The following is a 22,396-nucleotide window of genomic DNA, read 5'->3' as shown; positions in this document are numbered from 1 at the left end:
TTTTATTTTTAATGACATTCCTTAAACGATTAGCATGTTATAAATAACTTTTTTTTGAAGCTGTCTTAATTTTGTACCACTTTTCCTTTAAATGACGTTTTAAGTTTTCCTTGTTTTCTACTGTTGTATTATGAACTCTACGTTTCAGTCCATTCTAGAATTTTTCAGTTGTTATTTACATGTTAACATTTCATCAACGAATATTCTATCATTGTGCGTTATTGCTGTGTTCAAATGTTTATGAGTCAGTTGCTTTTTTATCTTTCACCAAATTCTTACTCTTTTGACACTGCTTCTTTCAATATGGATAATATGTAGTCATTTTATTGTGACAAACTTCAAAGCACTATTCGTATCTTCTACGCTGACCACTGTCATAAGTTCTATGTGTAATTTAACTGCAATTTTTGAAGGATTCACACCAGGATTCGTTTTCAATTTTTCTGATCACTATGTATTTATTCATCATGTACTTACTTAGTCATATACATTTATGGCCAACTGGCCAATATTATGTTTTTAAATATACTACTAAATTATCTTTAGAATACGAAAGAATATTGATTATCAATGAATGTTGCTTATTATTGTTTGTCATGTGTATGAATATTGCTTATCATTGACCTCGTTTGAAATTTAATGCAGAATTTAAGAATCACATAATTTATGCACAGACACTAAATAACAAAATGCAGCGAAGAAGTTCAATAGAGAAGGAATGGTATTTCATAAAAACAATACAGATTTAAAAAAGAAATAACTCATAACATGTCAAGAGTTGTTAAGAATTTAAGTGGCAATACTTACGAATATGTATGTTTGTGGTCGGCCAACACACATACTCTATTTTAAATAAAATTATATACATAAATAAACATAACAATAATTCTTAAAAAAGGGAAGAAAAGTAACGTTGTACATTTCATGCGCGACTATTGTCGGCTCATTGTGGAAAATGCAGCAAAACTAAAAACAAAAAAAAATGTTGGCAGTCTTGGAAAGAAAATATTCTACATTTGAATCTAGTATTCGAACGCTATTGACCGCTTTTCAACAAGAGTTATAAGATTTTGCAAATTTTTCATCTGTGATACACAATTCCAAATTTTTCTAGTAACAAAATTATTCGTTTTCACTTTTATAAAGTTTGTTAATATTATTCTACCATAAATCAAGTTTGTTGGAGTCGGGTCCGTTCTTTTATTCGTTCAGTTATTTTTATCTATTTTTATGTATACAGAAAATCGTAATGTTACCATATTTCAGATTATGCACTTTATATTTCGTATCGATAAGTTCAAATACTATAGAATTTTTCAACTTGGTTTAATATGAAGAACACATGTAGTTTCCATTATGCACATGCGACTGCTGTAGTATATCTTAAATAATGTTCGTATATATTATAACTCAAATGTCGGTGTGCAAATATGTGTTATTATTAAATTACTCTTTGAATTACTAAATTCAGTATGCATTTTTGAATTTGATGATTTTTATATGTCTATTTTATTTAGTTTTAAATACGTACAGTTAATACAAGACTTCTGGTCACTGAAAAAAATTTCATGCCAGTCAAACAAATGCTGTCAGTCGTCACTTGGGATAAGAATCTCATCACCTATAAAAATCATAAACATTCTTTCTTATTATTTTAAGTTTTATAAATCTACCAAATAATTAATTCAGCAAATGAACATGTTTGAATAATAAAAGGTGCACAATGTAATCATGTGAATAATTTTCTTTAAGCTTACATATAATTATTTCTGTGTTGAATTCAAACATAAATTTGAATTATAATAAAATACAAAAAGGCCCAAATTATAATTAGAAACTTCATATTAAAAAACGTGAATTTAATAACAATAATATTTAAAACATGACATACTAACAGGATAATAATCCTGATACGGATTATTTTCGTTATTAATAATGGAATCTTACTATGAGATACTGATTGTTTTCATTTTTGTAACGTCCCTGCGACTAGGCTCAGGTAGTTACAGCGCTTATAAAGCAAAGAGCGGCTTTTGCCTATTAAGCGACTCGTTTTTACTATAACTAATTCTAAAAGAATGTGGGATCGTGGTGGCGTGTGGTTAAAGAGTGAAATCTACAGGTTAATATCTTTCATTAATTAGGTTTATTCAAGTAGTGATGAGAAAGAGAGTTATAATTAACAATTTCTTTAGCGAATATAAAAATGTATGTATGACTGAATTGTATAAGCAAATTGGAGTATAATAGACTTGTTGTTGTCGCAAATCGTAGAACGGTAGCTAACTACTTCAATTACGCGGTTTTATAATGATATACGCAACGCAAGAATATAACGCAATTTTACGGTGGATCTAGATCCTAACAAACTGTCAGAACAATATTTGGTTAATTACAAAAATTCTAAAATTTGTATTAGACGTGGAACAGTTACTCCTTGTTTGACTCTAAACTAATTAGTTTCATGGCCCTTTTTGTCAGAGCACAAATCGGCACTCAAAACCTGATCGCTTAATTAGGGAGCCTGCATTACTTGGCTACTAGAACTACCCAACGATGCAAGAATCAAGTGATCGACGTGTGGCCAACAGGGTTGCAAATAAAAATGACTCGACTTTAATTATTTATTGAAGTTACCGAAACGCCACCCAAAAGACACGGGCTTCAGAGACCAAGCCGCTCAATAATGGGGAGCCTGCGTTAGCTGACTAAACTACCCAGGGCGAACTCCGAGAATCTGACGGCGAGTTAGTAACTCAGAAAAATAAGAAATTTGTATGAGTGATTGGAGAGCTCTTGTTTGATGTCTTAGTCCTTTCTGGGGCTGAGCATAGCACTCTCCTTACGGAGTTTTAGAGACAAGATCTTTTGAACGGGGAGCCTGCGTTAGCTAGCTGCTAGAATTACCCAACGATCAAGTATCCAAATGGCTGATACCCGCTGTCCAGTCAAAACTAAGAATCTTGTAGGCTCTTACCAGTTAAAACTGCTCCAGTTCGTCGCTTCCGGCACGTATTACTTCAAAGATTGTTCTGCACTCGCAGCCTCTGCTGCACGCCCTTTTATACCCAGAAAATCATGGGGTTTTTCCCGCTCAAAAAGTAGTTATTATTTTATTACGCTTTATTTAGTAGCAAATATATATTAGTTTGATTAATAAAAATACGCTTTGATTTATTATTAATTAGTTTCTCACAAGTTTTCCCGTTAAATCGTATTTTTAATAATTTTTGATACGTAAATTATAAGTGTTTCAATAGAAGAAATAATTAATCGCAAACAATGTATAAAATAATAGCTAAAAATATAACGCAATTTATAATGAGTGAATAATTAATAATATATATAATATAAACATTTAAATAATAATTTATAATTACTTTGTTTCGAAGTATATCTCCTGTCTCTTTCTAACTAACGCGCGCGCCATCGATCGGTGATCTACTCTAAACAATGTTGCACGCGTGAGCTACCCCATCCCATTACCACGCGAATTTTTATGGTGCAGTCGGTAATTTGCGGTCGGTAATAGAATAGAAAAAGGTATACGCATTAGCATGTTTTTTTATTTATCGACAGGATTCAATGTGATGTTCCCGGGGACGTTACATTTTCTAGCATCTAACGTAATCAATCCTTTCAAGAACAGGCCTTCATCAACCAACACTTTTCAATAAAACGTTTGCAATTTTTATGTTCATAGTACGATCCTTTTCCACACAATTCAAGAGTGGCACAGATTTCTTACTATAACGACTCACTTCGTCCGAATTTTGTTCAAATTTATATATTTTTTTTTTCTAAATACTTTCTTTGTTCTCAATTGAGCGCAGGTCTTCATACAAAATTTTGTTCTTTCATCACGAATTACTTATTAATAGCCGAGTTTTCACCGAGTTTGAAAAGACAAATTACATCTTCGGATCAATACTACATAGAACAATTAATTTAAATAAAGCAATCTAAACATCTGTTAAAATTTTTCTTAATATTTTAAGTATATGCTATTTAAATAGTAGCAAAGAATTAATATGTTACAAAAATATTTTTTCCGTAATTTTCAAATTCACCGATGTTTTTCTGCATATAACTATAAATATAACTCATATATAACCATTGTCTATTTTTTAAATCAAACTACTTAAATATTTTCCATAATATTCATGATATAAAAAAGAATTATAGATAAAAGTTAAATGATTTTCAGAGACAAATTATTTCATGGTGATTATCTATTGATAATAATCTGCATCATGTTTTTAATGTACCATTCGATGATTATTTGCTATAACAATGTATAGCAGTACATGGCTTTCAACGTTGGTAGAAAATAGCATTAACTACTTACATATGATAATTTGTAAAAAAATGCATTCACCGGGTAAAAAGTAATATTAAGGGGTAACGCCACTCTAGAATTTTGAAAAAGTCGATTTTTTTTTTTTTTTTTTTTTTTGCTTAAATGATGCTTTATTATATGTAGAATATGAGAAAAAAGTTTTAAGTGAGGGGCAGGTCGGAAACACGAATTTTTTACAATTTTTGTCTACAAGCCGACGCCTGATGCATAGAGTTTTCAGAACGATCTTTGAATGAAGCTTAAAAAATGTCGAGATTGAATCTTAGATCCAATAAGAATTTGGCGGGCCGTGGCGACGAATATGGCACGACCCCATGGCCCGCCATGCCGCCGAGGGTGGGCATCACCGAGGGGTTTTAGTGGGCACGAACCCCACACTACCCCCGCTCCTCCCCCGGGGAGTGGGGGCGTCTTTCGAAGATTTCCCCTCGTTAAAAAAAAAAAAAGATCCAATAAGAAGGAAAAGAACGTGGAGTATGTTAATATAGAAGGCCAAATATATGGTACAGGCATCGCTGATTAAAGTTATATAACAAATTTCTTACGCTGAATGGCAATAAAAACTTTAAACGCGTTTTTCTCGAAATCACTTTATTTGAACTGGGCGGACAAATAACTCGGAAAGTTTTTAACTAATCGACTTGAAATTTCGTGGAGAGGTGCAAAATAATATAACGCAGTGAACATCGTACGGATTTTTTGATTAATTAACTACTTAACTTTTTATTAACAATTCAATGCTGAATTTTCTGCCGTTTTTTGAAACTTTTTGTTCATATCTACACCAAATTAACAATTATTAATATTTTTTAATTTCCGTACGATGTTCCATAGATTTTGGTATATACTACGAGAAACTTTTTGATTTTTTGTCCTAGGACCATGCGTTAATGAAAAAACAGTCCGCCCGTATAGCCCTTTCAAAAAATGGTGTTGTTGCTTGCCAGCACCTACAGCCGCCATTCTTAATCCAAATTGTTTCTAAAAATTTACAAACCATCTTCAAAACATATATAATAAGGCCTTTTTTATTCTGACCTTATAACTTGTACGATTATTACTTTAAAAATTCCCGAAAATCACCTTTTTTTTTGACTTCTAGAGTGGCGTTACCCCTTAATATACATACTATTATATGTATGTATGTGCAGGTTCTTTGTACCCTATGGATATAGAAATGTATAACAATTAATCAGAGACACTTTGAATCTATATTAATCTTATTACTAAAGAAAAAAAAATGGAAAACATAACATTGAAAAAACCAAGTCTAATGGGGTTCGAATCTGTGATCAAAAAACATACAGAAATTACGAGGCAGGAGTCCTAACCTCTCAGCCAATCCTTTCATTAAAATATCTTACGTTCAGGAATATAATCAACTACATACTAAAATTAATTAAGAAATGAACTTTATTACTTAAACTAATACATCATTTGTATTAATTATGAATATGAATCTATTTAAAATTACTGAATATATGTAAAATTCAAAGTGGAAAGTACTGTTTTAAAGGAATGTATTGGCTTTAGATTTTTTTTAACTACGGCGCACCTCACCGAAAAATCTGAAAAAATTAGAGAACATTAGTTATACTAATATGTAATTACCATATTAATATAAAAGTAGTGCTCCGACATCTTCACTAAAAAATCGCATTTTTTCGGATTTTTTTTCGGTTTTTGATTTTTCGCGACTACAATTTGCGATCAAAAAATCTGAAAAAATTCTATACTATGCGCTATGTGGACCTCAATATTTTAGAATTTTTTCAGAACTTTTGTACGAAGAATTTTGTACGAAATAAATAGTTTTGCCTATTTATAGGCAAAAAGGTCCAAAAACCGGAATTTCGTTTTTCTCCTTTTACTACATCCACGGATGAGATAGGGAGTTGAAACTTGGTGTGAGATGTTTTTTTTTGGATATGCTACCGACTGACGAATTGGATTTCTAATTCGACTCAAGGGCACATTTGACTACCTTATTCGGTTATACCCTTTAGTTGAATCGGTTGAATACTTTCTGAGAAAAAAATTCGTAAGTGAAGCGTATTTTCGCAAAAACGGGCAAAAATGACAAACTTTGAAGGCTTGTTATTCCTTAACAAATTCGAAATCGGCAAAATGATGACTCAAACATCCCTCCTAATTTCACATGGGCTATAACATACTTTGATTAGAGCAAAATCACAGATGGTGAGGTCCAAAAGTGATCGATTTGGCGTAGCATGACCTAGCTATCTTGACCAAATAATTTGTTACTTGAAATTGTAATTTTTATGTAAAACATTATTTGGTGTTATCAACATTTTTGAAGATATTTAAGTGGGCATATTTATCTAAGACATCTTGTACAATTTTTTGTACTTGTCGTGTAATTGATTATGGAATACGTTCGTAGATGTGTTACACTATAACCTTGAAATGACATTGATCTTCAAAAATTAAAATTTTATCATTATATAAGTATTATTACGTATTATTATAGACTAATAAACTCACTTTCATGATCAGCTGATCAGCTGATAATTCATACTGATTAAGGTAAGTAAATAAACGATGTGTAAATATTTGGTGTGGAAATTTGAATAAGCAAATAATTGCAGAAAGTAAGCACGCAAATAATACTCTTAGAAGAAACGAGTACATATTTGTGCAAAGTGAACTACAAACGCTAATACATAATGAACTATCTGAATATTCCATTCATTCTACGCGTCTTATCATACAAATTTCAAATTCACAATGTTAAATTGACGAGTACATTGTCTAGTTATTACTGGTGTATTCAATGCATGCGTGAACGTGTACAAGTATTTTATTTATATAGTAATTTGTATAAGTAATTAATTTAAAAGAATTGTAGCATAAAACGAATTACAGGCTCAGAAATTATTTGTCAAGAAGTAAATATGATCTAAATTATATCATATTTGGTCTCGTATTTATCAGAAAAATCTCATGAATAGGTTAAAAATATTTTCATTCAGAAAGGGTTAAAAATAAAAATGTTGAAATATTGTCTTCAATATAACATTTTATACGTTGGGATTTAAATCCCTCGGTTGCATCTAATCTATTTCTATTCGTTTCTTTTGCTGTTTGTCCTTTGTTTTAATACTATTTATCTTCTCCTTTGTTTGGTAAATTAAAAAGATGAGCTATGACGTCCAAATGTTTGAAAAGCGTTACAGATTTCATGACATTTCAAGGTTAAATTTTTACGAAATATGTACCACCCAATGAAACATATTCTATGTTATGATCTCTGAGCGTTTTTCTATTTTGGAGCTGGTAGTCTGGGCGTAGTCCGAGACCAACATGAAACAAGAGTTTAGTCTAGCTTTCCTACCGATTGACAATCTCCTTATTTGGTATGGCACAAAAATTTCCTAACCACTCAGGACTAAAGCAAGCGAGATTAATCTAATGAAAACTTCCCGTTGATCTGTTCCCACTGTTCCCACCACCGCTCATCATGTTAAAAAGAATTTTGCGATAAGTATCTCATAGTACAGTTTCCTTGTCAAAATATTCCTCGCATTTCTAGCTTTTAGCTACTTGAATTTCTCTTTAATAACACGTGAAAAATTGTTTCGCAAAAATTTAAACATTAAACAAAATTCAAAAGTTACTTCTGTCGAAAAGTTGCTACCGGAAACGCTGTATAAAACTGGAGCAGGCAGTAAGGATTCGTCGTGAATCGATGCAGCGCACAATGAAACTACCATTGTTCTTGCCAGTAGAAATCCGAAGGAGAAGCCGAAGTAAATTTTCTCAATAATACCTCGCATAGGGCTGTGAAACAAAAAAATATTAATTCTTCATTCAAAAAGTAATACTGTAAAAAGTATAGTCTTTGAAAACAAAGTACATGCAATAAAAGCTTCATTACCAAGTTATATTATAAAGCATTGAAAAGAAATAAAATATGATTATGTTTGTTAATAAATGAAATCATGTATTATACGGGGTGTTTCGTAACAAGTGTTGCTCTCTGGAAGGGGTGGTAGAGGACATCATTCAGAACATGATTTTCCTTTGCAAAATTATGGTTTGAAGCTTCGGTTTTGAATTATTAAGAAAAAACACAGAGCAATCAGAGCGTCAGGATTACGCGCGCTCAGAAGCGAGAGCGATAGCTTAGAGCCTTGCAACTGAGCGCGATCATGATCAAGTCCCTACGCATTGGGACAATCTAAACGTTTAATAAGAAGCCTTTACGTCAAAGCTCAGTTAAACAATGAACAGCACAATTACAAATAATGTCTACTTATTTATTTCTCGTGAATACGCGATAAGAAAATTTGAATCAGACTTACCTACTGTTTAAAAATAATCCTGTTCCAGAAATATTGTGTTCTCGTGACTTTATCGATCCTAATCTTTCGCAAAAAGACACATTACACAATATGTAATGTTACAACCTGGTCAGGGAACTCATTTTACTTCACTGTCACTTCTAATTGGTATTTTTAACTATAATATACTGCTAACACAGCTCACTAATTTTCTAATGAAATAACCGCAGATAAAGCATGCAAAAGAAAACGCATGAACGATTATTCATAATTAATTTTAGCAACTCTTTATTTTTTCTTTGTTGTTAAACACTCGACGATTTGTTCTAAACTGCCGAATGCAACGCGATGAATATCTTCGACGGAAAATTTAGACAACAGTCCCTTGCAACAAGGACATTTAATACTCGAATGAAAGTGAGAGTATACCTTTGCTTAGATAAAATAATTTTCAGAAAAAAAATACACCGACTCCGAAATGCACTAAAAAGTATAAAATAATTTCTATTTCCTAATGAAGTAATTTCTATTTCATTCAATCATACAATTACGTAGCAGATATGAATGAAATCTATTTACTCGTTAGGTAGTATATTAAATACATTTCAACCTTTTCGGAGGCGGCGCATAATTAAAAGATTTTCTTGAACATGTCAACCTTTGGACAGCCGAACATAGGCAAAGCTTGTTTACCTATTTTTTTTCTATACATATAACTCGACAGTACGTCGCGAAGTAGGTGTTAGTGCGTATAGAATGTAACTATGGTCTATCGAGCCCTTTGCGGAGGGGACGGTTCGAAGTGAACCGTACCGTGGGCCCGAGCTCCTGCCGCAATAGTCATTAAAAATTGCCAGCGCATATTTCTGCTTAAACGCGGTTTTCGTTCATAGCATTCCAAGTCAAATTCTGGACATATTATATGTACATGCACAGATTTGCGTGCATGCACACATGTACGCGTTTCTCGGCTCTATCAGTTGTTTTCGCGGAACGCATAGTTAAGTTTCTCGGCCATATCCACGCATTTCCGTGGGACACATATGTGCGTTTCTCGGCTCAATCAATTGTTTTCGCCAAACGCATATATGAGTTCTTCGGCCAATTTGATGATTTACGCAGAACGCATATATGCGGCGGTAGACCGCAAAGGGCTAGATTCATAGAGTATGTGACGGAAAGACTCGATCGCCGCATATACTATAAAGATAGAGCCCATCTGCCGCAAATTTGGTAATTCCCGCGTCGTGAGCTCCGTTTATAGGTTCTTAGATCCATGGCTTCCACACGCGAACGAAGTCAATTCAATTTCATTTATATCAGAAACGTTGCGAAATGAAGATGCAGTCGTTACATTTACGTATATTACCAGATATATCTATAATGGTTCGTACTCTTTCTCAGGATTTATTAATTTCCAATACGCCATACCACAATCAACTGGTTATTGGCAGCAACGTTTACTGAGGTATTTTTAATTTTGCGTCGCTTTCGAAAAGGTTGAAATGTATTTAATATACTACCTAACGGGTAAATAGATTTCATTCATATCTGTTACGTAATTGTATGATTGAATGAAATAGAAATTACTTCATTAGGAAATAGAAATTATTTTATACTTTTTAGTGCATTTCGAAGTCGGTGTATTTTTTTTTTCTGAAAATTATTTTATTAGAACGATACGGAGACTGTACCAAGCGATGGGAATAATACACCAACGTCAACGTGAACTCATCTTGCTGTATAAGTCGCGTGTCAGAGCGGTAAAGCTTAGTTTAGTGTTTTGGTACAGAGCATTGTAATTGCCCTTTCTTGTCTTTCCCGTGCATAGCGCGGGGCGTTCCACTAATATTAATAACAATAGTTTTTTTGCTAATATCACGAAAACTAGAGTTTTCCGTCAATTATGCATAAGGAAAAAGTCGTTCAGAATCATGCCACTAATAACGTATTTGTTAAGACATCAAGGGGACAACTTTATGATACGGCTAAATATTCGTAGAGCCATTTGTAACCGTTAGTTTTTGCCTCTTTATGAGTTTCAGGCCGGCCTGTAGCCAGTATGCAGCACATAAGGTCACTTAGAAATTTAGCTATTGTTCAGTTTTTTGCTTCAGCCCGGGTATCATAAAGTCGTATTCCAGAGGGTTCCTTAGAAATTCAGAAATTAGTATCCCCAGGGATCTTGACCTGACGGAATTTCCCCGATGTTGCCAAACATGCATTGACGACAGTGACCAGCCTGTCACCCCCGCTCTAGGGATGTACCGCGCTTTGGGCGCACTGGAAGGGGATGACACGGTATTGGTCATCTTAGTTTTAAGAAATGGCAAATTTAGAGTTAGGGCCCACCCTCTTTTTAGGAAAAAGAGGTGGGGTGCGAAACCGACTTGACGTCGAAGCGAATGTCGTCAGGAAAAATCAGAGATCTTCAGCAACTTGTATCAGTAACAGTTTCAACTCAGCAAATCTTGTATCAATTTATCAGTGTTCAACTTAGAATATATCAGCTCAGTAACCCACATACTTAGTTTTTTATTCCCGAATCAGTCGGGTGGTCCTTCGGAGTTAGACGGCACGAAGTGCAATACTCAAAACTCAAAGATTTAGAATCTGAGTTTAACAGTATTAGAAGGACATTAAAATCGTTCGAAGTTGGCATCAAAAGTTCACAACAATTTTCGCTAATATCTCGAAAACAAAAGCTTTCCGTCAATTATGCAAGAGGAAAAAGTTGTCCAGAACCACGCCTCTAACAACATATTCGAAAGACATTAAAATCGTACGAAATTGATTTCAAAAATTAATAACAATTTTTCACTAATATCTCGAAAACAAAAGCTTTTCGCGAACTTCGTATATGAATAAAATTGTTCAGGATCATGTCCGTGATAAGATATTAAAAGCGCACTAAAATTGAGAAAAGTTTATTTCAAAAGTTGCTGGTTGTCTTGCAATAACAATACTTTGCAATTAAAAAATGAAAAATTTTTTGATAATGGTACCAATGGGGAGTCAGAACCTACCAGATGCAAAAGGTTTCGTTCCGATTGGACCACCCAGCTAGGCGTAATCGGTGAACATACATAGAAAAAAAAATATACTGATCGAATTGAGTAACCTCCTTTTTCGAAGCCGGTTAAAAATGACAATTCATCTCAAAACCGAGAAATAGACTTCATAATAAATAATAAAACGATAAATCATCGAACATCCGAAAATACAACAGACACTGATATTATAGCTGAAAATGAGGATAAGAATGATGATTCTTCATTACCTACAAATGAAGAGGAGCATACTTCACCGCTTGTGCATGAAGATGTCCATGTTGACGAAGAACCATCACTTACATGAGGTCCTGGACGACCTCGAAAGATTCGTACAGGGAAACTTGGTCGACCAGCCAACGACCAGTCTTGGGGAGTCAGAACCTGCCAGATGCAAAAGGTTTCATTCCGATCGGTCCATCCAGCTAGGCGTAATGCGCGAACATACATAGAAAAAAAAAAAAAAAAAAAAAAAAAATACTGATCGAATTGAGCAACCTTCTCCTTTTTCGAAGGCGGTTAAAAAAAGGCAAAAACCGGGTTTGCCTTTTGGAAACAGAAAAGGACCAGGGTTTCCTCGGACATTCATGAAGCAACAATAGGGTCAGCAAAATGAAACCGTTTAATTATTTTATAATTCTTTGACTCGACTCGGTCTGAACGGCCGAAAACAATGTTCAAAACGCTTGCTTTCTTTCCTTTCGAAACTATTAGAAGTGTGATCAGCAGTTTAGGATAGAATGTCTGAAGTACAACGTTAAAGAGAGAACAAAATTACAGAAGTTACTTTCGTACAATCGTTCAAGTATTTCTGCTTGTTTACTCATCGATATTACATTAGGAAATTAATGAAAAGTGACAACAAAACTTTAAAATGATAAGTAATAATGAAAAATGATAGTAAAGTGAACCGGTTGTGGCATTAGGTATTGTGGGGTGTATATTATTTTTGTGAATAGTTACGTACGATGGAATGTTCTAGTTACGAGAATCTCTTATTAATGAAACGGCATTATTTTTAAACAGTGGGTGAGTCTTACTTTAATTGTTCATAAAATTTGTGCAAATTTAAAGTTACAGCAATTTCATTTGCTCTGTTCCGGTTAATTACACATAACTAATTGTAACATAGCGTAGGGTTTTAAGGACGAAGTTGCCGATACGTCGCGAATGCGATAAAGTTGTACGAAGTCAATAGAGTAAAGTTGTACAAGAGTCAATAGATTAAATCGTTCAAATAAAAATAAAAAACGTTGATAATCATTGATAAGATTTCGAATTATGCGCATCGTGGAATTTGTTAGAGCGTACTTAATTATAATAGAGTTCATTGTACTTCATAGTATAAAAGTGTAGAGTTATAGTTTCAATTATTATTATTGTTTGTACTAAAATTTATTTATAAATTTCTTGTATAATTCTTTTCTTTATTCTTGAGAAGTGAATAAGTGAATATTATTTGTAATTGTTCTATTCATTATTTAACTGAGTTTTCACGCAAGGGACTTTTATTAAACATTTACACTGTCCCGGAGCAAAGGCACTTATTCATGTTAGCACTTGTGTTTTTGCTTAATAATACAATAGCCAAGTTTCAAATCATTCAAAAAGATTATTTTTGCAAATAGAAAAGTTATTCAGAATCGCACTCCTTACACCTATTTCCATGAGTTACACTAGTTGTGAGACACCCTGCATATCTAATATATCAAGTAAGATATGTTGCACCCTGCATCAGGAACCTATTACCCACTTGCGTTATTCAAAGAAAGTATAATATAAACAAATAAATCATAAACCTTAATCATGAAGCGAACACTTTGGGAATACATAAAAATATAAGCTGAAGAAACTTCGGAATTTTATGTTTGAAGTTTAATCGTATTGTAATTATACTTTCAATAAAACCTATCTCATTATTTACCAAGAATACTATTTTAAAAAAAAAATAGCATTGACCCAAAACGTCTTCCTAATGCTCACATTTTGGTTAACTTTTTGCAATAAAAAATGTTATAGACGCTTGTGTTATAACATGACCGAATAATAATACCAATATTTAACTTGCATCACGATGAAGAAGGCAACTCTGGCAAGTTAAATTCTAATATTGCACCTATGCCCCGATTGACACTGAAGGCAGATTCCACAGAAAAATGTGTACATCGTGGTCATGTAAATGGTAATTATCATCAACTAAATCACTGAATACAGTACTGATTCGTAATAAGCAACTCGCTCGGGTCTGGCGAGTTGCTTGTTACGAATCAGGTATATTTTCGGCTTGCCTTTGTTCCCGAGCGCGAGGACGGTGACGGCGTAGAAAAAACAGGGGGTTGGGTGTAGCGGTATAATATAAAGTAATCGGTCGCGCGGCGATGTTATTCTTTAGACAAGGACAGAACATAGCATGCTTTCCCTTTTTAATAGTAGTAAAATTTCATGAATGGAAAAATATACCGGATTCGTAACAAGCAACTGCCCAAACCCAAGCCAGTGGCTTATTACGAGTGGCTTATTTCGAATCGATGTAGAATCAGATGAATCGAATACGTTGCAATTCCTAATTTGTCACACTTTGCCTTATCTTTTTACAATTATGTGAATATAAACATATACCTACATAGCAGTTTAAGAAATATTGATGTCAAAAAATAGTAGGTCATCGCCATTACTGCGACAATAAAGCAATTCGGAAAAAATTATGGTTGAACGAGCAGCTAGTTTTATGACCATTTCATTGTACATAGTTCATATAGTATTATATATTGTATATAGTGTATTATACTTACATAATTTTTCCTTCAACTTTTTTTTATTTTTGTTAAAAAAATTAATTAAAATTATAGATAAAAATGTACCTCAAATTATTGTTCACTGTCAACCATTAGATTTAAAAAAAATGTCATATTACGACAGAATCGCTATGTATCAGAATGAGAAAACAATATAATGTACCGGATTCGTAACAAGCAACTGGCCAGATCCGAGCGAGTGGCTTATTACGAATCAATGTAGAATTAAATGAATGAACGACAGAATCGCTATGCATCAGAGTGAGAAAACAATATATATGTTCTGTCCTCTTTCCACTAAACTGTTCGGTCGACCGTGAAAATTTATGACTTCTTCGGTTTCGCGGTCCTCTCACTCTTTCTCGGATCTCTCACTCAGCGGCCGACTTCAAACAAAGAAGAGGGGATAGAAATTTGCTTGTTACGAATCACAAAACTGTTGCTTGTTACGAATCAGTACTGTATAGTCGAAATTAAACTTTGTTTAATCCCACTTCAAGAAGAAATATTTAAAAAATCTACTGTTAAAAATTTCATGATAAAAAATAAAAAATATTTAGAAAAATAAATATTATTTAAATATTGTCTAAATATTCACTTTTATTATTTTTTTTTTATTAAAATCTGTGCTGACTCGCGCACGTTCAGCAACTGCGTCTTCGATTGAAAAATACTCGGGCGTTGTAATCGGCGGTGAATTCTAATCGAGACGCGGGTTTATTCAAAAGAAATTAATCTTAAGAATAATGATTTAAGATAGATCGTCCATAATGATTGACGCGTGTAATTCTGAGTCCGAAACGGTTGACTCGTGTTTTTTCTAAGTCCGAAACATTGACTTGCGTATTGTAGGTCCGAAACGATTGACCTGTATATGTATGAATTCTAGGTTCGAAGCGAATGACTTGTATGTGAATTCTGATGATACGTCTTCGTCATGACTTCCTCGAAACGTCGGAAGTTTAAGGAGGCATACTGATTGGTTCTCATTAGAAACGTTGATTTTCCAATCAACATGCCCCTTGACGTTAGGTCCACCCTCTCTTGCGCCCTGAGCGCGCCTTTTTTTGGGAGAGAGTGGGAAAAATACCGATGAGTACGGGAGGATCTCGAAGGTCCTAAAAAGTATCGCTACGAAAATTCCGAGTCCTGATCTCGGTGACCTTTCGGGAAAAAATCCGTTTATGATGGAGTAATTTTGGAAGACGAAATGAGAGTTAGAAATTCTAAAGGCATTGTTCGGAAAAATGTAAACCCAAATTGTCAGCGATGGCTAAAATTTATCTTTCAAAAATAACTGTTAGTCTCGGACCCATCATAAACTACCTACGAAATCCTCGCGTATTGTGTTCCGTCGCACGTTCGGATCAAAATCCGTTATTTTAAAAACCGTGGAAAAATGCGAAATCTTGTAAATAGAGGACTGTGTAAATTGGGGATAGGTGTACGAAATTATTAAGTGAAAAAATTAGAGATGTACCGATCAAGGTTTTGGTCAACTAGTCGGCCAATATGACACTAAAGAATAAAGAATGTGTTTTAAATTTTATGTCTTATTAACTAATGAGTAATTATAAAAACTGTAAAAACTGAAGTCCGTTAAATTGATATTTTTTTACTGGCTATTTAATGACTAATCGGTATATCTCTAAAAAGCTATATAAATAAAATTATTTACTGATATGTATACTTGAAAGAGAATAGCAGCTGTATGCAGATGAAGTAAAGGTCGGTGGCGAAAGATAAAAGAACCATAATCGAGATGTGGGAGTCCAATTGCCTCGTCAAGTTCGCCAAGTGGTTATAATCAGTTCTTGCTTCAGCCCACCACCATTCCGGCATTGCCTTAACAATGAAATGATACTAACCCACAATATTCATGATTAGACATCCTGTTATTTTATATGGTTTTTGAATCGCTACATTAATATAATTACGTAGTAAGAACAAGAAGAACAAAACAGTACATGCTTCTCTTCCTTTTTGTCAGAATTTATATGTTTTAATGTTATAGAATCATTAACGCTTCAAGTTGATGCATAATTGTTGGCTCTTTTAAAATTAACAAATTATATAAACCGGTTATTACGTAACTTCGTACAATAGTTTATTATATCAAACCGAACATTTTATTTTAATTAGCTAGTTGTTTTGCATTATACGCTCGTCACAAGATTAGTTTCAAAAATTTAAAGAGATAAGTTTACTTCTCGTACTTTTTGATTTGATTAATGCATGCGATTGCTGTAACTAATTATTCGCTTCTGTCGATAATACACGTAAAAACGAAAATATACTTTTTGTGTTTACCAATTCCAACCACACTTTTTTCAGTATCTTGGTAGGATTCGCCTTATGTCGGTTTAATTCTACTTGAAGGGAGAAACTATCCCTTTAATTCAAGATGTCTTTTTTTATTCATGCACTTATAACTCGTAGACTATAAAAGATATCAGAAAAATGTTGACGTAGGTAACTGTTATATTTCTATACACACATAGTCGCGAACAATTAATTCGCAATTTTAATTGCCGATAACTTTTTGTGCAAATATATAGACATATTGTGTCTAATAAGTGAAGGCGCAAAAATGCAAATATACAGTATTGCAAAAATAAAGTATTTAATTTTACATATTTGTAAACTAGAATATGCGCTTTAGCTTATTACGGACCCAAAAATTCGATAATCACATTGCAAGTAAGTACAGGAAGCTTTAGTTTCGCAAATACTATAGTATCCGAATATTAAATCGAGTAACTGTACGAGGTCTGTCGCAAAAGTATCTGACCTTCTTTAATTTGCTCGCTCCTGACAATGTTAGTGTCATTTGCCGGGTATGAGTATCAACTTGTAACGGGCAAACGGAGGCAATACGTGTAACGGGCAATATAACCACCCGGATGCGAGGACCCCGAGCGATGACCATACCTGGGCCCATACCATATACACATAACTTTTCCCGCTTGGGCTACGAGAGCCATCCGTGAGTAAGAGTTTCCCCATAACATTTCGGCGATCCTGCTAGGATACCACAAGAGGACAATTTGAAAACTCGGAACACCACCAGATCCAAGGAACCTGTTGGAGGCCGAGGGAGAAGTCCAGAAGATTGTCACAGCTGGTATCACGGACCAACGAGGACCAGGGTAAGCTAAGACGCTGGCTTTCACCGAGTATCGAAATCCTCCTCCTCACATCGTTGATACAAGTGACGAAGAAGTCTTTCCAACACATACGTCCAAGATGACCACCTCCCTTGAGGAAGCCATTCTGGCCCTGAGCAAAACCGTTCAAAGCCTTGCTATCCAATAAGAAAAGATGAACGAAAACATTTTGGCCCTACGAACGGAGAACGAAAACAGGAAGCTGGAAGTCCAAACTATCCGGAAGATCCTGAATCCTATCTTCACGGACGATGAAACCCGCGCCAGCCCCGCCGTACAACACTCAGGCGAAATAAACGATGGGAAGCAAACGAAGGAGTGTCACCCACTACGAATTACCCGCTATCGCGCCAACCGAACACACCTCGATCGAATGCTGAAGGGACATCTTCAGCGAGGGACATCTTCAGCGAGGGACATCCAACCTCATATGAAGGGAGTCAGTTATGTAAACGTTAGTTAGCTTATTTAGATACGCCCAGAGACAAGCGTTGCGTCTACGAATTATGTCGTCATATTTCCTATGAATTCTGTCTGGTTTTAAGCCCAAGATGTGCTTCTCGGAAGGAACGACAGTAACTTTTACACTAACAAGGGACATCACCAAGGTGTCACACGCCGATTTTAATGAAATTGATATATGTTGTAGCTTTTTAAAAATCATTTGACACGTATTTTTTTATATCTGCGGACATCCATGTTGAGGGGGTGAAAATAGCCCTCAAAGTTCGGGGTTGAAAACACATTTTCTTTAATATCTCGGAAACTAGAGGGTGCAGGAAGGTGAATTTTTTTTTAAATTGTGTAGTTTTTAGTCAGGAATTTAGTTAGTGACAACAATTTCGGGAGAAATTATTTATTTAAATAATATATTAAAAAATTGCACTTTTTTTTCAATTTTTCACCCTAAATGCATTTCGATTTTTTTGCAGCTTTGTATACTAAACATATGGATCAAAATAGGTGATACGTGTTTTTGGAATTTTTTGTTTATTGCGATTTAGCAATAATTATTACATATACAATTTTCTTCTACTTTTTACGGAGAAGTGAGTTGAGATCTGTTTTCAAAGAGGGTTAGCCCTTTTTATGCGATAATTTGTCACTTCCTTAACAATTGGATAATATCAGATGTTTATTGTTACATCGGTGGCCAGGGAAGGTCCAGCGAACAGGTATAAGTCCGTCGCAGTACCAGTCGTCGTAATACGGAACACAGATTTCTATGGTCAATGAAACTTTTAGCCGAAGATATAAGTTTATTTATTGGACTTTTAATAATGAATTTCTTCATTGAATTTTATTATTGTGCACACTATATAGCATAATCTTCAGAAGCAAGCATTCAACTTTAGCTTAATCAATTTTTATTACATTGTCTTTTGTGAATAAATTTGTATCTAAATTCAATAAAACTAAAGGATTAGAAATTTTATGAATAAAATTTGTTCAACTTCGAAACCTATTAACATTAAATGGTTGAACAAACGGTAGGCTATTTTTTGCTATTTTTAATATTTCCTGTTTTTTACACTGTTTCTTACCTAGGGATTGATCGTCATAACTTCTTCTCGCTATATCTTTTCCATGAATCAAGAAGCAAAACAGTATTTTCTGGTTCACACGGATCAAAAAAATATTGGCGGGTTTTTAAATAAAAGGTTGTTCCATTTCCTCTTAATTCGCAAAAATAGGCAAGATTTAGGCATACGTCAAGTCATTAAATTAAACCTCTTGTTGCATTTCTATATCCGTATACGCGCATTCTTTATACATGTCGATTGCACCTGTTATGCTTTGTGTCAGTTTAACTTCGTTTCGATTTATGTGTGCTTCCTGCTTATTAGAGTTAAATATTTTCATTAAAATGTTTATAACATTAATGGGATTAACATCCATACTTATAAAAAATAAATTTTACAAATGTTCAAAAAGGGAAACAATAATACAATTACCATATACTTATTCATACCCACTTTCCTGCATCAGTATATTTTGGAATAATTTTCGTAAAGAGTTTCATTGGCCATAGAAACCTATGTTCCGTAAAGCGACGACTGGGACCGCAGCGGATTTATACCTGCCCGTTAGACCTTCCCTGGCTACCGATGGCACAATAAACATCTGATATTCTCGAATTGTTAAAAACGTAACAGATTATCGCATAAAAAGGCCTGACCCTCTTCGAAAACAAATCTCAAATTATTTCTCCGTAAAAAGTAGAAGAAAATTGTATATGTAATAATTATTGCTAAATTGCAATAAACAAAAAATTCCAAAAACACGTATCCCCTATTTTGATCTATTTTTTTAGTATACAAAGCTGCAAAAAAATCGAACTGCATTTAGGGTGAAAAATTGAAAAAAAAATGCAATTTTTTAATATATTATTTAAATAAATAATTTCTCCCGAAATTGTTGTCACTAACTAAATTCCTGACTAAAAACTACACAATTTAAAAAAAAATTCACCTTCCTGCACCCTCTAGTTTCCGAGATATTAAAGAAAATGTGTTTTCAACCCCGAACTTTGAGGGCTATTTTCACCCCCTCAACATGGATGTCCGCAGATATAAAAAAATACGTGTCAAATGATTTTTAAAAAGCTACAACATATATCAATTTCATTAAAATCGGCGTGTGACACCTTGGTGATGTCCCTTGTAAGATATCTACGAATGATTTAAATGGAGGGTTCGGGCCTCCAGGTACTGGACAGCGGAGTGGTCTGACTGGTCATTAAAGAAAGTTAGAAACCTTTTTTGTTTATAATGAACATAAGACAATATATTCTGCAAAACCTGCTAGATATTTATATGAATATCTAGCAATGAAAAATTTTGTTTATTTATCACAATATTAAATCGCACGCCTAGGAAAGTATATTTACTAAATTTGTAAGACAATTTTGTACGCTTTGTTTGTCACGGAGTTGTCTCCTTTAAATCTACTTTGACACGTACTTCTGGATCTTTCATTCAATTTAATGAATTTCAACGAATCGACGCTCAATGATACGAAAGGAAATTAAATGCTTTAAGTGAAATATCAATTGGTCATGCATATATGTATATATTTATATATTTAAATTGGTGGTTGGAGTCAGTGTCTCGGTGGAAAGCACGATTGTGGATTGTCGAGATGTTCCGGTGGAGACTCGCACGAAGTCAGGGTCAGGTGGAAACATCTAACAAGGGAACATATCCAACTCTGACACGCCGATTTTGATGAAACTTATGTGAGATATAGTTCTCAAAAAAATATTTGAAACGTATTTTTTTTTATCGGCAATCGTGCATATTGAATGGATGAAAATAGCCCTCGAAGTTGGGGGTGGAAATCATATTTGTGGGAATATCTCCGGAATTAAAGAAGATAATTGGATTCCTTTTCTTGTAAATTGTTGGTCTTTTAATAGGCAATTTTTGTGCGAAAAAAAATTTCAATAAACTTTATTTGTTTAAATAATATTTTGAAAATTTATACTTTTTGTTTAAATTTTTGCACTAAATGTTGATCTATTTTTTTGCAACTTCGTGTACGTAAACTATGGACAAAAATAGAGGATACGTGTGTTTGGAATTTGTTGTTGGTTGCAATGTTTATTAAATATATAATTTAAAATCACCTCCTGTGAAGTGGGGCAATCAGCATTTTTATTAAAAATATCATTATTTTTACAATCTCTTACCATATTTTAGACATTTTATACCTCTTCATATGCCGTTAATTGATTTCTAAACAATTATTGTAAGCCTCGCAGGTATGAGTGTGACGCGGTTACAATCACCGCCGTAAGGAACATAGGCTTTTATGGCCAATATTGTTAAAAATAATTTAATTTAATTCTAGTTTCGTAGTTTCTTAAAAAATCCCAATGTTTCCAAAAGTTCTAAATATTTTATTTAGATTGAAGACTTTACAGTAAAAGTATAGTGAAAGTATAAAAGCAATATTGGCCTATGTTCCTTACGGCGCACAGTGGCGAAAAACGGCGAAAACGTGGACAAAACTAATATCTTCGATTCTGATATAAATTATTTAAATGTTTTTCGATAAAATGATTATATTAGTGTTACAAATTAGTTTTTTGTGTTAAAAATCGAATTTTGATTTGTTAGTTAACTAATACGGTTAGTTAATTCATACTAGTACGTATGAATTTTTATCTTGGAAACTATTTATCGAAATTAATTAAATCTTTTTGCATTTTAAACTTGAATGTTTTAACTATCATAATAATATTTTTTTCATTAGCAAATTCATTTTTTATTATCAGAAATTGCAAATAAATTTTTATTTTTTTAATTTTTTAACAATGTTTAAATATCTAATATGTAATATACATATATATGGGTGTGGATATTGCAATCTCACCTACAAAACAAGACATTTTGCAAAGGTCAGCGACGACATATTTGAAAAACGTCCGAAACCGCTGTTGTCACGTATGGTAATAGAGCGCGCACGTGAACATAAATGTGAATAACTCAGAAAACCGCAAATTACCGCAAGATATCGTTACAGATGCTTGTTCGGGAAGCTTCCAGCTTTCGTTTAAGCCTATTTGGTAGGTGAACCAAGGTGGAGTTCACAACTTTTCCCTTACATAAACATTAAGTACGTTTATGGTTTATATCTCCTTTTACAGTTTATAGCAGTGTTAAAGATAAACCTTTTGATGTGCAACCTACATAATTATTATACTAAAGTACCATAA

At 33.6% G+C, this 22,396-nt stretch overlaps 1 protein-coding gene across 6 annotated transcripts in view; it reads right to left on the bottom strand.

Moving 5' to 3' along the window:
• LOC100881577 (uncharacterized) overlaps nt 1–22,396 on the bottom strand; it is a 132,488-nt gene that overhangs the window by 64,123 nt on the left and 45,969 nt on the right. For 2 of the 6 annotated variants that reach the window (XM_076536679.1, XM_076536683.1), the window contains exons 8-10: nt 16,188–16,372; nt 7,999–8,161; nt 1,532–1,621 (exon numbers count right to left, since the gene is read on the bottom strand). In XM_076536679.1, coding sequence (XP_076392794.1) covers nt 1,532–1,621; nt 7,999–8,161; nt 16,188–16,372 — 438 coding nt within the window. The remainder of the gene's footprint in view (nt 1–1,531; nt 1,622–7,998; nt 8,162–16,187; nt 16,373–22,396) is intronic. The other 4 variants (XM_076536681.1, XM_076536680.1, XM_076536682.1 and 1 more) reach the window with 4 other exon arrangements.

Source organism: Megachile rotundata, chromosome 10 (genome assembly GCF_050947335.1).
Source record: "Megachile rotundata isolate GNS110a chromosome 10, iyMegRotu1, whole genome shotgun sequence".
In the NCBI taxonomy this organism is placed as follows: domain Eukaryota; kingdom Metazoa; phylum Arthropoda; class Insecta; order Hymenoptera; family Megachilidae; genus Megachile; species Megachile rotundata.
This window is presented reverse-complemented; position numbering and strand designations above follow the sequence as displayed.